Source organism: Corylus avellana, chromosome 4 (genome assembly GCF_965113065.1).
Source record: "Corylus avellana chromosome 4, dhCorAvel1.hap1.2, whole genome shotgun sequence".
In the NCBI taxonomy this organism is placed as follows: domain Eukaryota; kingdom Viridiplantae; phylum Streptophyta; class Magnoliopsida; order Fagales; family Betulaceae; genus Corylus; species Corylus avellana.
The window spans coordinates 5189761-5207000 of NC_142493.1; the positions used below are offsets into that span (position 1 = coordinate 5189761).

At 36.0% G+C, this 17240-nt stretch overlaps 2 protein-coding genes across 2 annotated transcripts; both read right to left on the reverse strand.

The window, feature by feature from the left end:
* Nucleotides 1–347: 347 nt before the first annotated feature.
* On the reverse strand, nucleotides 348–3931 carry LOC132177751 (uncharacterized). Its single transcript, XM_059590194.2, has 2 exons — nucleotides 3776–3931; nucleotides 348–2471 (listed from the first exon to the last, which is right to left on the reverse strand). The coding sequence occupies exon 2, from the start codon at nucleotides 2298–2300 to the stop codon at nucleotides 549–551; it is 1752 nt and encodes a 583-aa protein (XP_059446177.2). The 5' UTR covers nucleotides 2301–2471; nucleotides 3776–3931; the 3' UTR covers nucleotides 348–548.
* Nucleotides 3932–15124: 11193 nt separating this feature from the next.
* Nucleotides 15125–16402, reverse strand: LOC132177898 (UPF0481 protein At3g47200-like). The gene has a single exon (XM_059590374.2). It carries the CDS (start codon nucleotides 16400–16402, stop codon nucleotides 15125–15127), a length of 1278 nt encoding a protein of 425 aa, XP_059446357.2.
* Between the last annotated feature and the right edge of the window lie 838 nt (nucleotides 16403–17240).

Consider the following 17240-nt stretch of genomic DNA (forward strand, 5'->3'; position numbering starts at 1 on the left):
TTTTTCAAATATTTGTCATGCGAAATCATAATTTAGGTCTAAATTTGCATTTTTTCAAATAAGCAACATTATTTTACTTATAGAAATCGCAGAATTTTTTTCTTCTTATTTCAGATTAAGTTCTTTTTAAATTGCAATGTCAAATGTTTTACGTTTTACAATATCTTTTAAAAACAAAGATTATTTTTACAAAATTACAATTTCAAACGCACCCATAGTTTTGTTCTCTTGGCAACCAAGAAGCTCATTAAGCAGTTTGTTTCATGCGTGTTTTTTCTTCCACTGGTTTTATGCAGATACATTTGAGTAATAAGCATAATCTCCAACATGCTTGCAAACTTAGGGAGTAGATAAAAAGACGACCTAAACTGTTTGAGATTACGAGTATCTTCTACCTTTCCTCAAAAGTCATTCCATTTTAACACACATTCGGAAATACTAATGAGATCTCCTACTTTACATTACCTGAATGACAAGCATGGCCTACATACAGCAACACTACATTACTAGAGATTACAGGTTGATCTACAAATTACAAAATTAGACACCTAAAACTGCTCAATGCCCTTCATGCTATCTGCTTTGCAAGTTGTCTTATAATGTCCAGTTTGGTTACATCGACTACAATGCACGGTATGTTTCTCGCGATTAAGGTCCTCAATACAAATTCGTTTCTTTTCCGGGCGTCCTGGTGGCCGACGAGACTTAGGCGGCCGCACAACCTGATTGTCATCGTCCATGGGAGTCACATCTGCCCTCCTCCATTCAACTTTGCCTGGTATAGGACGTATCTCCTCCACATATGTTTCACGGTAACTAGCAATGGTGAAGCACTTCTCGGTGAAAACGTATATATCCTTCCGACAAGAAATGAGGGCCGCAACAGCATGTGAGCATGGTGTTCCATAAAGCTGCCAATCACGGCATGAACAACAATGGGTCCCAATATTCACAATGTGTGATCGCTCGGTCGATATAACCTCAAATTCTACTTCATCAGATCGAAGGACTTGATATGTGGACGCGCGGTTGACAGCCTCCATCATACGCTTCTCAGTAGATGGGGCAAGTACAGAAAACCATGAACTGCTTTTTATGCGTCGTTCCTCAAACTCAGCCATCAATTTACTGTGAATCACCTCAATCACCTGGATTATGGGCAACTCTCGGGCTTCAAGAATCCATCGATTAAACTCTTCTATGTTTGAAGATAGATGACCATAACGAGTTCCTTCAAAGTACACTAACGCCCAGCGGGAAGGAGGAAACTGTTGAATCCACTTTGCGGCTTCAGGAGAAACCTCCTCAATTTCAGCCATTCTTTGTTTGAAACCAATGGTGGTGGTTGCATATGCAGCTTTCCACAGAAGATGGACAAGCCTAGAGTTCTTAAACTCTTTGCCAATGCATTCACTCAAGTGACGCATGCAAAATGCATGAGAAGAATTTGGGAATTTCCTTCTTACTGCATCTACAATTCCTTTTTGTCCATTTGATAAAAATGTGAGCTGTAGTATGTTTTCACTGTTCATCTCAAGCGCCTTATGCAACTCTGACAAGAACCACATCCAACTCTCATCACTTTCTACATCAACAACACCAAATGCAAGTGGAAATAACCCACCATCAGCATCAAAAGAAGTTGCTGAAAGTAATGTACCCAGGTACTTGCTTTTAAGCTGGATAGCACCAAGCCCCAGGATAGGCAAGCAACCATTCAGGAACCCATATATGGATGCATAAAATGAAACAAAAAGCCGCTGGAACTGGTGATCAGCACCAGTGGTAAACACCTCTGCAATACTCCCAGGGTTAGTCTTCTTTATTTGTGCGCAGTACGAAGGAAGTAGGCAATATCCTTCCTCAGAAGAGCCATAAATTGCAGCAAGCCCACGTTCTTTTGCCCGCCAAGCTTGCTTATATGGTATAGTGATCCCATATTGTTTATGGATGTCATGGAGTATATCCTTTGGTTTGTAGTTAATGTTGTCCCGCAATCGTTCCTCTATAAAACTCACAATCCAATCTACAGAAGCCTGATGGTGCCCATTTTGTGCATTTCTCCCACATGTATGTGTTCCTTCAAGGCTTCTTATAGTGAAGGTTGGGGTATTAGGAAGCTTAACTGCACGGATGCGCCATGGACAACCCTCAGTGGCGCACTTTGCAAAGTAACGAATCAGGTCACTTTTTATAATACGTAGCTCAAAATGTTGTGCAATTGCAGCTTCTTTAATTGCATTCCGGAAGGCTTTGACGTCCGGGAACTCTTGACCGACAACGAAAGAGTGGTCATCCATGTGGTAACAAATACTACTTCACAAGTCTTCTTTCTTGATGTAATATGATCAAATATTTCGACATTTTGCTTCCCACGGAGGCAAAAAAGTAATGAAAAGCACCATATTTGCAATATATACACAGTTCTCACTTAAAAGCTCAGAAATGAGTCTTCTCATCAGAGAAAATGTCTGCAAGAAGCCAAGTGGTGGAATTTAAAATCGTACAAAGGAAAGAAAAAAAATAATAATAATTTCATTCAAGGAAGAAAGCAATATCCATTAAGTGTTTACCAGTTCAAATTAACTACAGCGAAAACATGATTCAAGGAAGAAAGCAATATTCATTAAGTGACTACCAGTTCAAATTAACTACAATGAAAACAAGCACAATGGCTTTTCAAATGAAGTGCTAAGAAATGTATATATATTGAGACAAACACATGCATGCTTGGGTTATATTATGAAGGGTAAAAGCATACAAGTATTTCTGCAAGTGTATATTGAATATATTCCCTGCATCAGAAGACGTGTTCCTACATGCACAATTCATATTTGTATGAAAATGTCCAGACTGACGAATCCAGTACTATCATATTGAACACCAAGTGAGTTCACGAAAAGAGAACAAAACCATCCCAGGAGCTTTGGCTGAATATCATCCTGAAACGTGTCAAATGACATGACACTCTTTTGCCGGTCAAAAAATATAAAGTGGATATTTCACATGGAAACTGACACAATTCGAGTTAGTAAAATAAATGGATCAGGGGTATTATGTAAACCGCTCAAGTTACAAGAGCACTATTTCTAGCAGTTCTTATTTTTTGGTAATTTATATTTTCTTAATGAATAACCTACTAATTTTGTTGAAATCCATCATGAAAGAGATGATGCTTAAAATGTTTTAAAGCAGGGCATAGTTTACAAGATGTTAATGAGAAGAATGAGAAGAATAGTTTTAAATCCATCATTTTTTCTTTTTCTTTTTTTCTTTTGTAGGCATAATGAGAAGAATCCTGTACACCTTGCCAACAAATTAAATGTCGTATAGTGTTACGCACCGGGCAAGTCTGGGAATTCGAACTCTCGGCCAACAATATGGAAATTATTCTTATTGTTACTCCAAAAAAAGAAAACGTTTGTGTTTGTTGCTGTTAATTTACACTAATTAAGTCATGGGTTTTCACTTGCTGCCATTAATCCAAAAAAAGGAACTTTATTCTCACCAAAATACGCAACCATTTCCACAAACCAAATCCAAAACTTAAAAGCAGAAAAAACAGAGTTAAGCTAAATCAAAGTTGATGATCACCATAACCCAAACAAGTTTTAGAAGAAAATAATTAAAAGAAACAAAAATATGGAGATTTTAAGAGTCCTTCTAAGATCTGAAGCTCAAGAATCTCAAGATAGAGCTCAATCATGAACAAAAGCCACATACAAAAAGACACTGAGACAAACATATAGAAATATGTGTAATATAAAATGCTAACCTCGTAGAGTACGGGCTGATGATCAGAGGAAGACAGAGCGAGATCAAAGCACAAAGATCGACGCCATTGGAGAGATGGAGAGGATGCAGGAAGAACACTTTTGGTATTCTGACGAAAGATTAGGGTTGATTAGGTCCAAAAAGTAGGTATTACTGTCATTGCGGCTTTCAAAAGAGAGTATTTTCGTCATTTTAGCTGATGGAAGACTTATGATTATCACACGTGTTTCCTCTAAACGACAAGTACTTGAATAAAATAACTGAATATAATATATATTTTTTTTAGGAAAAACAAATGTTCTATTGGGCCATTGGCTATGACCACGAACCTTTACGAAAAATGTTATCAATTTATTTCTTAATTATCAATTTATATCTTAAGGTTAAAATTATTATATATATATAAAAAAAACAAACAAACTTTCGTCCACATTCCGTTCTAAATTTAACGGTGTTATCATATCATACCAAATCAAAAGACGATGTGTCATGTTTAATATATATATATATATTCAAATTATACTTATAATTTTTATTCTTTTATATTTTTTATTAAATGTATAAGCGTCATCTTTCGATTTTCTATGATGTGGCAATACCGTTACAAATTTAATGAAAGGTGGACAAAAAGATTTATTTAATAGTAGTTTAAAGAGTGAATTGATAACTTTTAAACCTTAAAAAATGATTTGGTAAAAGTTCATACATCAAAGTAAGGGTGTATAACCGGTCGCACTTATCATCTCCTAACTGCAACCTGTTTAGGCACTTATTCATTTTTAAATAACCACAACTGCTGGTCAATTAAATGCATAAGCTTTTTTATTATTATTTTTTATTCATTTCTCCCTTCTTCTTTCTCTTTCTCTTTAATCAAAGAGAAAGTATATTTTTGAAAAATGAAATAAAAAAAAATATTTAAATGATATAGAGAAAGAACAGATAATTAGATGTAAAATACATTTGAAAAGTCATTAGCTAAAGTATAAAAAGTAACTTTTGGTTAGTTATTTTAGATTGAAATGTAGAGAATTTATTGAGAATGATCTATGTAGTGTGTCGATAGTAAGAGATGATAGAATTAAGGGTTTGTAAAAAGGTAAAAACTAGAATTACAATTGTAACTATGACAGAAAAGCTTGTCCATGAGTTGTTAAAATAATCGTGTTTCAAAGTTGCTCGCCATCTATTCCAAGGGCACCTAAAATATGCATTCACTTCATGGTAGAGGTCTGCATAAAGGAAAGAACCGACGTCAACATCACTATAAAACCTGTTGAACATACTTGCTAAGTCTTCGGTGCTCAAATAGACTTTCCGAATTCTTTGGTGTTTGGGAAAATCTACATCTTGGCTAGTATTAATAAGGTCATCCAAGAACTAATTAGCATAAGAGGTGATTTTAAAGTCCCTACTTGGATCACACTGTTCAAATGTGATGAGGTTTATGTAAAAAGGTTATGTTTCTCCAAAAAAACACTTTTGGAGAAAGTTACATTGAGCAGGTTTTTTTTTTTTTGTCTCCAACTTTGAATCTACTCTAGCTTGCACAAGTTCTATCATAGATAGAATATGCTCGGTATATGACATTATTGTAGTCTCACAAGTTCTATCACATGTTCCAATTAAGCAAAATCAATCTCTTTTATTTACTTGATTTACAATTAGTTTAATGTGGTATTAAAATGAACTCAAAAGTTCTTGAGGTATGCAAAAAAATAAATTTATTTCATACAGTTAAATTTTGTCTATTGACTTAAGAGATTTCGTTAGTGTGGCAATACCTTAAATATAATACGTGTCATAATTTTATTAGTTCTAGCGTGTCACATTACCGGAATCTATTAATTCAATGCAATAAATTTGATTGTAGGGAGTAAATTATTTTTTTGGCATACCTTAATAACCTTTGAGTTCATTCTTATATCACAGAGAGTTAATTGTAAATTAGGTAAACTAAATGAATTGATTTTGAAAAAAAAAAAAAAAAATGTACTAGCTATGAGCATAAACTTTTATCAAATCACTCCCTAAGGTTTAAAAGTTATCAATTTGCTTCTTAAGGTTAAAATTGTTAACAAAAATACACTTTTGCCCATATCCTGTTAGATTTTAACATTGTTGTCATCATACACTTGAAGGATGACATATGTCATGTTTTAAAAAAATTAAAATTAAAAATTTTAACATTTTAGAAAGTAAAAAAATATTTTCAGATTATATTTATAATTTATAATTTTCATTTATATTTTTATATTTTTTCTTAAATGGGATATGTGTCATCTTCTAGTTTGGTATGACATTGCAACACTACTAAAAATTTGGGTTAATTACATTTTTAGTACTTAGGTTTTCACTTTTTTATTTTTATTTTTTCTCACCTAGGTTTAAAGTCGTATTACAGATGGTACTTGACTTGTGTGAAAAGACTAACTTAGTACCTCTTTCACATTCTGTCAGTCCAAACTAACATATTGCTATGTGTCGTCACATAAAAATGCCACATGTCCTAAAAAATAAAATATAGTTAAAATAATTAAAGAAAATAAAAACAACAATTAAAAAACTAAATCGTAAAAAAAAAAAAAGAAAAAATTATGTGGTGCCCCGGCCACTAGTAGTGAACAATGATACACGGTACTAACAGAAGTCTGTGATTCAACTTGTAGGTGTAGGATTTGTTGACATTTGTGGTGGCCGGTAGGACTTCTATATATAGTTGTTGATACAACTTTTTGGACAACTGGATTGATAATGGGTCACTCGGGGGTGTAATCCTTTTAATGAGAAATGCTCCTTATCCAATATGATAGCACTGATATCCAATTGTGTAATTTTCCTTATATGGGGTGATTTACTATATATATGTTAGTGATATGGATATGGACGTAAGGTTGTTGGACGTAAAATTGTAGTGTTTATCTTCATGTAGTGTTTAATCTGAACACTACATCTACCTTGTAGATTATCTCTTAATCTCTTCTCTTCTCTTATCATCTCATTGTATTTATCAACTAGACTTAGCATAGATATTCAATACCTATCATGTTGTATTTATAGTTCTCATCTAGAACTCTTCTTTGTAATCTTGCAATCTATATATATTGAATACACACATGAATAATTATCCTGGCCAAATAGCATCTCGTGATTATAATTTACATGGTATGAGAGCCTCAAGGCTAACACCGTCATCCCAATGACTGAATCCTCCATTACTTTCGCAACCTCATGGTTCATTCCTAATATATTGCAAAACTGAGCGAACGTAACTATATAGCCTGGGTCTTTCAAGTTCGCCCAACTCTTCGCACTCATGGACTTCTGGGTATCGTTGATGGCTCGGAACCTTGTCCACCAAAGTTTCTACCCGCAACTAAGAACAAGGATGCTGTTATCAATCTTGCGTTTCATCTATGGGAAAGAAAAGACCAGTACATTCTCAGCTGGTTTATCACTACTCTCTCAGAGAAAGTGATTCTAACAGTATATGGTTTAAATATCTCTCATGAGGTATGAACTGCACTGGCTAAGCGGTTTGCATCTACGTCCAAGTCATGTATCAACCAACTTCAACGTTAGCTATAAACTATTCATCAAGGGACACAGACTTGCTCTGAATTCATTCAAGAAGCCAAATCCCTTGCTGATGAATTGGCTCTCTCTGGTAAGACAATTGATGAGGAAGATCTTATTTCTCATCTCATTAGAGGTGAAAATTCTAAAACGACTCCAAACGACACCTATTCAAATGTCTAGGTGATTCACAAATATTAAGCGGAATAAGATCTGACCTAACAATCAATAATCAACCAAATACAGATATGTAATGAAAATCAAGAACACAGATATTTGGTTACGAAGAGGAAACCATTTAGAGAACTCTCTAAATGTAAAACCTCTCCGGGGCAGCCAAACCCAGGAAATCAATTCACTATAAGAAGAATAAGGAATACAAGAAGAATTACAAAACCTTTGCAATCTACTCTTCCTTGTACACGACAAGCGACCCACTTGACTTCTACCGCAGTAGCCCTTTCCAGAACATCTGGCACAATTCTTCTATACGATTTCCTTTCACCGGAACTCCGATTGGCTTCACGTATTTAATCCCTTCTCAAATAAGCTAGAACAATATCTCTCTCTAAGCTCTCTGATTTTGCTCTCCAAAAATACGTAGTTGTAAATGGCAAACTCACGTAGCTTAAATAGACAAATAAACCTAATAAATCAGCCATGTCCGGACCCTGCAAATCTGAGGTCCGGACATGCCTCATAAAATGAACTTTCGGAAAATGGGGTCCGGACCCTGCTTCTGGCGGTCCGGACCCTTCCTTCAAAACCTTGTTTCTGGTTGCTGGAAATGGGGTCCGGACCTTGCTTCTGGGGGTCCGGACCTGCCTTCTAGAATCTGCTTCCTGGACATATTGAGGTGCTCATTTTCAACAACGTACATGCAAACCGAATGTGCCAAATCCTAACCTAACAAGAGGGTTAAATCCACGATTCAATGCCTTCATCACAACAATTTTTGTTCTTATGAGTGATACGGCTATAGCCTTTGAGAAATTCCAGGCAGAACTACTCAGCCACGAGCACTTGATTCAGCAACAAGAATCTCACGTTGAGAAAGGTTCGTTTGCCCTCTATTCTAACTGGTCAAATCCACGAAAAGCAAAATTCAGCAACAACAATGGACCACGTACCCCTCAGTACAATGGATCTCGTACCCCTCAATTTTCACCAAAGTCTGCTAATGGGCAGCAACGTGATCCCAACCAGAGAGTATTCTGCTCCCACCAATGGTAAACCAAATTTTACTCATTCTCCTAATGTTAATACTGATTGGGTACCATGTCAGATATGTGGAAAAATTAGACATCAGGCGTTGGATTGCTTCCATCGTATGGACTACGCTTATCAAGGAAAACATCCCCCAGTGAGCTTGCAGCAATGGTCTCTCAATCCAATGCTTTGTGTGAAGACAAAGATTGGTTAGTGGACAACGTGGCCAATAATCATATCATGGGTGACTTGGAAATTCTCATAATCCAACAGCCATACAATGGGGCGCAGAATGTTGCTGTGGGAAATGGAAGCTCTCTCCCTATTGCCCATACGGGTTATTCTTTATTCAAAATCCAAAATGCCATAGTTCAATTGAAAAACATATTTCATTGTCCCAATGCAGCAGCAAATTTTTTGTCTATTAATCATTTTTGTAGAGATACCAACTGTTATTTTAAACTCACTGACACCTACTTCCTTGTCAAGGAAAATCTCACAGGGAAGATAATATTGTAGGGGCCAAGTGAGGATGGTTTGTATCCCATGCAGTTGAAGAAATTTCTTTCCAATAAACACAAGAATCGAGTTTCCTTTCTTGGAGTCAAGACTCATGCATCTACCTGGCACAGTAGACTTGGACATCCCTATTCTCAAGTTTTCAAACGCCTGGTCAAGGATCATCAACTTTCTATTTCGCATTTAGGGTCTAGTTCTATGTTATGTATGCCGTGTCAAATAGCCAAAAGCAAACAACTTCCTTTCCAAGATTCACACCATGTTACCAACTCTCAATTAGAATTGATTCATAGTAATCTTTGGACCTCACCTTTGTTGTCTGTTAATGGCTCCAAATTCTATGCTATATTTGTAGACGATTTCTCCAGATATACATGAATTTTTCCTTGCAATTTAAGTTTGATGTGTTCTCCTGTTTTGTTAAATTCAAATGTTTAATTGAAAACATGTTGTCTTTAAAAATTAAACAATTGCAAATGGATGGTGGAGGACAAGACACTTCTCTCCAATTTAAAAATTACCTCTCAAGTCATTTTTTTTTACATAGAATAACTTGTCCTCATACATCTTAGCAAAACGGCATAGTTGAGAGAAAACACCGACATATCATTGAAACTGGTCTCACTCTCCTTGCCCAATCTCACTTGCCACCTAAGTTATGGGAAGCATTATTTCACATAACGGTTTATCTCATCAACCGATTATCCATTCCCACTATAAAATGGTTTACCCCCTTTTTTAAGCTTTACAATAAGGAAACAGAATGTAGCAATTTGAAAGTGTTTGGTTGTGCATGTTATCCCTTACTTCGACCCTATACCAAACATAAAGTTGAGTTTAAGAGTAAGCAATGTATTTTCCTTGGGTATAGCTCTAATCATAAAGGTTACAAGTGTTTAGATCCTTCCAAAAATTGTATTTATATATCTCAAAATGTGGTCTTTGATGAGAAATTATTCCCTGCATTGGATATTGCCTCCAACTCATCTCCTGCAAGCTACTCTTCTCCGGACCGAGGTGTCTACTCTACTTCCTATTGATTTTGAGCCTGTTAATGATTTATCTCATACTTTGCCTACTGTCTCACATACTCCTAATGAATCTACTATTGAGTTATCTACTACTTTGCTTGTTGTGTCAACTGCTCCTAATGCATCTATTGATCTCACAACTCTTCAAGAAGTTGTCCTGGAGATAGTATCCAATTCTCCATCTACTATCTCCCCTACCACTACCTCCTTTGTTTCTGTAGGAGAAACCACCACAGACTATCCTCTTGTTGAAGTCACTTCAAGTGACTCATCTCCATCACCTACACCTTCACCTATTGTTGTTCATTCTCCTGCAGACATACCCTCACATACAGATGATGTTTCCCCTACAAACACCACTTCAGAATCCCAACCTCTACCTCCCATTCCAGACCTCATTCCATCACACATGGTCATCTGTTCTCAAACAAGTAGCCTCAAGCCAAAAGGCTTTCCAGAGTTTCATTTATATTATTCTACTCATCATCCACTAAAAGCCATGTACACAACTACTCTTCCAAGGGAGTCGAGAAACTTTACTCAAGCATCCTCAAATCCCAATTGGATGACTGCCATGGAAAGTGAATTCCAAGCTCTCCGTGAGAATCATACATGGTTCCTATGTTCAAGGCCACACAACAAAAATGTAATCAAGAATAGATGGGTATATAAATTAAAACAACAACCAGATGACGCCATTGAGCGGTATAAGGCAAGGTTAGTAGCAAAGGGGTTTGAATAGAGAGATGGTATTGACTACAAAGAGACCTTTAGTCATGTGATTAAACCAAAAACTATTAGATTGATGTTATCTCTTGCTGTACATCACAATTGGCATCTCAGACAGATTGACATATCTAATGCTTTTCTGCATGGAAACCTCAATGAAGAAGTTTTCATGGAACAGTCGTAGGGGTTCATGGATCCTGCTCATCCGAACTTGGTGTGCAAACTTCACAAAGCATTGTATGGCCTAAAACAGGCACCAAGAGCTTGGTTTCATAGACTTACTCATGCTCTCCTTGAACTTGGTTTCATGGGCTCCTTAATGGACACTTCCCTATTTATGTTATATTATGGCAGCTTAAATATTTTTGTCATCATCTACGTAGATACATTATTATTACTGGCAGTCATTTATCTGGTATTAATGATCTTATTTTTGGTTTACAAGCATAATTCAAGTTAAAGGATCTTGGTGATTTGTCCTATTTCTTGGGGATCCATGTGCACCGAACTCCCACTGCTTTGTATCTCAACCAATCTAAATACACTGTTGATCTTCTGCATCGAGATCATATGATAAGTGCTAAGCCCTATCCAACTCCTTGTACCTCTGGCAAGCAAATGACAAAGTTTGATGGAGATCCACTAGATGATCCATCCTTGCATAGAACTATTGTTTGGTGCATTTTAGTATTGCACTCTTACAAAGCCTTATATATATATATATATATCCTACTCTGTGAATCAACTATGCCAATTCTTGCATTGCCCCACAAACACGCACTTCACTACAGCCAAGAGGGTCCTACGTTACCTCAAGAGAACGCCTGAGTATGGTTTGATGTTTACCCCTAGTCCTCTTACTTTAGAAGTTTATTGTGAAGGCTGGAGACCCCATTGATCGCCGATCAACAAGTGGATATGGAATATATTTTGGTCATTGCTTAATTTCTTGGCAATCCAAAAAACAGCCAGTGATGTCCCGCTCGAGTACAGAGGTAGAATACCATTCTATGGCCTTTGCCACAACATAACTATCTTGGCTGCGAATGCTTATCAAGGAATTACACGTTCCTCTACTTTCTCCTCCATAAATCTGGTGTGACAACTTGGGTGCTATTGCATTGGCTTCCAATCCAATCTACCATGGTCAGACGAAGCATGTTGAAATCGACTACCATTTCATTAGAGAGAAAATCTAACATAAAGATATTGTTACTCAGTACATCTCCACCACAGACCAGTGTGTTGATATTTTCACTAAGGGTTTATCCTCTTCTCGTTTTTTTAGTTTACGTGACAAACTAATTGTTGGTCCCTCTTCCATTAGTTTTAGGGGGGCCTATTAGTGATACAGATATGGACGTAAGGCTGTTGGATGTAAAACTGTAGTGTTTATCTTCATGTAGTGTTTAATCTGAACACTACATCTACCTTGTAGATTATCTATTAATCTCCCCTCTTCTCTTATCTTCTCATTGTATTTATCAACTAGACTTAGCATAGATATCCAATACTTATTGTGTTGTCCTTGCAGTTCTCATCTAGAACTCTTCTTTGTAATCTTGCAGTCTATATATATTGAATACACACACAGGAATAATTATCCTAGCCAAATAGCATCTTGTGATTATAATTTACAATACGGCCATGAAGGTGTATAGTTTCCATGTGGAGAAGATTCTAAGAGTGATTTAATTTGCTTTCCTTTGATGACATCTTCCATGTAAAGACTGATTGAGTTGGGTCCAAACGTAATTTATATCCCCAATAGTAGCTCGTGATTCCCATGGTTGACTTGCTCAGCTAGTTGGGGCTTTGAGAATCTTATGTGCACTCGCAATTGAGGTTTCCTTTGACCTTCAATGTTGAGGGCATAGTGTTGGCTGTTAGGGGCCTAGTCGGGACCATAGGTGTCGAGGTGCCCAACGCATGGCGTAGGTCTTAGCCCCTTGAGCTCGTGGCGGCTTAGTACTTGTTGAATTTTTTTGGTTGAAGTTGTCAAATTATTATTCTTTGTCAGGTCGTGCTTGATGCAAAATTCACTAAGTAACAAAAATTGGAGCGTAAAAGTTCTCAATAAGGGGCATCGGAGCATAATAATTCTTGATAATAAAGACATGATAAAAATAAAAAAAATACATTCATCTTTAAAAATAGAAATTAGAGCTTGTTGAGCGATATTCATCAAGCAAAAATTCCATGGCAATATGGATTAAAGCCTATAAAATGATGCTCTCCTAAAAAAAAAAAAAAAACCCTCAATTGTAGAAATCAAAACATCAATTTCCTTAAGAGGATCATAATTCTAACTTATCCCAAAAATAAATCGGCATTCAATTTTTACCCGAGAAAGATGCAATTGGGGAGTTTCAAATTGATGCCTTCTCGTATAATTAGACATATTGGTACAACATCAAATCTAGCAGGTTGGGGCCTGTGGCATCCTGACTGGCAATGGAGATGGAGATCGTGCCTTGTTGGGCGAACTCAAGACAAGGTCATCATGCCTCCTTAGGTTGTAATGCCCAAGAGAGTTAATTAAAAGGTTAATCGATTTAAGTAAGATCTGGTGAGTTAAACAAGTTGGATTAAAAGCACAAGTGGAAAAATGCTAGAAAATCCAATTCAAATCACCTTGTCAGCAATCTCATCCGGACACTATGTAGACGAGGTTATCATCGAGAGCCTAGTATGCTATGTCGTTCGAACGCTCAGCAGACAAGGTTATCCTTAAGCACCTCATCGGCAACCAAGTTCGCACGTGCTGTAGACGAGTGAAACATAAATTGTCTTGTCTGCAATCTCGTTCAAATGAGTTGAAAACGCCTCCACTTACTCATCGGAATGAGTCACACTAGTATAAATACCCAGCATGCGTGAATCACTTCATTTTCTTCTATCTTCTTCCATTTTCACGAAATTCCCTGCTTCTCTCAACTAAACCAAACCTTAGGTATTGGTTTGAGGAGTCCTCCAAACGCAAATATGATCTAGAGAATGAGTTTCTTGGTGTTAGATTGTTGTTTCTACCGATTGGTTTGAGGTAAATCCATAAACCCTAACTTTGTTGAAGTTGAGTTGATTTTTGGGATTTTTGGCGTAATCCCTCAAATTTCTTTAAGAATTTTGTGCTTAGAGGAGTTCTAAACCACAAGCAAGCATCAAATTGAAGTTTTGTGCCTTAAAACTTCAGATTTTACCAAAAATCAAAGTAAGCCTCAAAACCCTAGAATTTCCTTAAGTGTTGTAAATTGGGATTTTAGTGTCTAACCCTTGAATATATCTTTCGATTAGTGTTGTGAGCTAAAGAAGTGTCTAATGGAAACCTTAGAATGCTATGGGTTTCATTGTGGAGTGAGATACTCGTAGTGTTCAAGTATCTTTGTGGAGTTTGAGTTAATAAGACTTAGAATTAAGCCTAACTGTGTATTTACCATGTAAATCCATAGATGCATTACAAATTGAGTCAAGAGTTCATCAAGTGTACCTAAGCAGACAATGCAAGTATTTTACTTTCTGAGCTAAAGAAACGTTTTTAAAATGTGTTCAAAGCAAGATATAGTTATCTGACTTCGAGCCAGTGTTATGTTGATATAAAACTTGATTTGTGATATTTTGATGAATTGATAATGTTTTATGAAATGTTTTGATAACTATTTATGAATGATTCCTATGAACTTTAATATGTTTGAGACTTGCTACAACATAATACGATGAATGTGCATTTTGATGTTGGCATGGTTTAGAACATGATCACTTGAATTTTATGATGCGTAATTCGAATAGTGCATGAGTACAAGGTTTGATAGCATGAGCATGATCATGAGATGAACAATGATGCGATAAATAAGGGTAACAGTCCTCGGTATTGATGAGTATTAGTCTCACTACCGCACGTCTGGCCTCACACTGAGATTTGCTTACAATTGGTTATCTAAAAGCATCCACAATGGCTTTTGCATATGGGTTTCGATGTAAAATAGCTAATTAAACTCATAATAAGCATATTCATCAGGTTCTTGAAAACAAATGTATTTTGCATTTCATCTATAGTGCTTACCCAAATGTAAGGAAACATTATAGATGAATGTAAGTTTTTTTTTTTTTTTTTTTTTTTAAATTCATTTCTCTCTCCCTTTTTAATCAAGAGCAAGTATATGTTTGGAAGATTAAATAAGAGAAAGAATATTTAAATGATATAGAGAAAGAATAAATAATCGGATGTAGAGTGCATTTGAAAAGTCATGAGCTAAAATATAAAAAGTAGAGAATCTATTGAGAATGATCTATGTGGTGCGTCGATAGTAAGAGAGGATAGAATAAATGGTTGGTAAAAAGGTAAAAACTAAAATTACAATTGTAGCTGTGACAGACAAGCTCGTCCATGGATTCTTAAAATAATCATGTTTCAAAGTTGCTCGCCATCTGTTCCAAGGGCGCCTGAAATATGCATTCACTTCACGATAGAGGTCTGAATAAAGGAAAGAACCGACGTCAGCATCACTATAAAGCCTGTTGAAAATACTTGTTACATCCTCAGTGCTCAAATAGACTTTTAGAATTTTTTGGTGTTTGAGAAAATCTACATCTTGACCAGTATTAATAAGGTCATCCCAGAACTTAGCGTAAGAGGTGATTTTAAAGTCCCTACTTGGATCACACTGTTCAAATGCGATGAGGTTTCTGTAAAAAGGTTCTGTTTCGGCAAAAATAGACTTCTGTGGGATTGTCATCACTCCATTTCTAAAAGTTACATTGAGCTGATTTTTTCTGTCTCCAACTTTGAATTTAACTCCAGCTTGCACAAGTTCTGTCACAGACGGAATCTGCTCAGTATATGACATTCTTGTAGTCTCACAAGTTCTATCACACGTTTCAATTAAGAAGTATCGTAGGCAGTCAAGAATATGTTTGAGGTTATCGCGAGGAGACCATTCATATGCAAAAATAGACGAAACAATAAGATTAGGTAGGGACCTATGTTGAACATTTAATTTGGTGAGGTTGAATAAGCAGTCGAGCACACGCCAAGGAAGCTGATTCTCAAGCATCAACAAGTCCTTTATTATTTGCCAAGTCATCAATGATGTATTGAATACGGGATCTTCCTCGTCTCGTTGCACCTCCTTTGAAACTTTGCGGAAGAATTCAATGATAAAGCAACCATCAACTACCATCATTTCTATAAACTCTGTTTCAACATAATCAATGTCTCCTGCATAACATCCTCGACATTCTTGCACAATACTTCCGATTGCTTCTATAAAGCACTCCAAAACAGTTTCCCTAGTTGGTGCTCGATTGAGGAGACAATGCAAATACCATAACTTAATTTTTTCCATTTCTTGTAGCTTCTCCTTCCCATGGTGAAATGGACCAATTGAAACTATTTCAGGCTCGAAAGCCTTTTCATTATGCCTACGTAGTCTATCAGGTACTTTGAATATAGAGCACTTAGATGGTGTTGGAGACTTATGGCAAAGTTTTCCTCGAATCGAAGATGCCATTGCTTTCACATCTTTAATACTGATAGATGCTTGATTGCTTCTTTTCAATTCTACCATCATTTGTTCTCCTTCATCACCTATTTCCATTCGATGTTCACTAATTCCACTATTTCTCTCTTTCATCATCATGTATTCTTTTTTCTCGCCAATCCTGAATAATATATTAGAGATTTGCTTTGACAATTACTAAAAAGCAAAGAGTGATGCTAGGTTATTGCAACCTTTATTAAAAATGTTTTAGAAAATAGAATAACATTGCATAATTGGTAAAATAATTAAGAAAAAAGTATGACTAATCAGTTTAATTAATTAGTCATGACTACCTTGTCAACCATGCTTTTAATTATTTTATCAAGTATAGACTGTGACATCGGTTTAAAAAGTCATATTGTACCATTGACAAATCCTTAAAACAACAGTATTTTAGGTTTTTGTTCTTGGTTGCAAAGACTTTTCAAAAAGTAATCGCTAAAACTAAAAGAAGATAAAGTCTACTTGTTGGTATTTTATAGCAAAAAGGCCGAAAAAAAAAAAAAAAGGATGTACTAAGTTTTTTTTTTTGGATAGAAAAAGAGCAACAATCCCCCCCAAAGGCCAAAAAAACAGATGTACTATGTCTTTTTTCTTTTTCTTTTTTTTTTGAAAAAAAGTTGGCAAACAAATTCTAACGCAACCCAACATTTGGGTTCAAAGGATCTAGATTCACTTGAAACCTAGGTATTTCATTTAGTGCAATACATTTTGCATAGACCTTTCATTTAAAATAGACAGACCTAAGCGTTAAACCTGTACAAAAGAACAAAAAACAAAAAATGGCGGTTTAGGTAGGTGTTGTGGTGGTTGAACCAACCCTTTAAATACTCCAGCCAACCCCAGAGCGGATATTCAGGGGCGG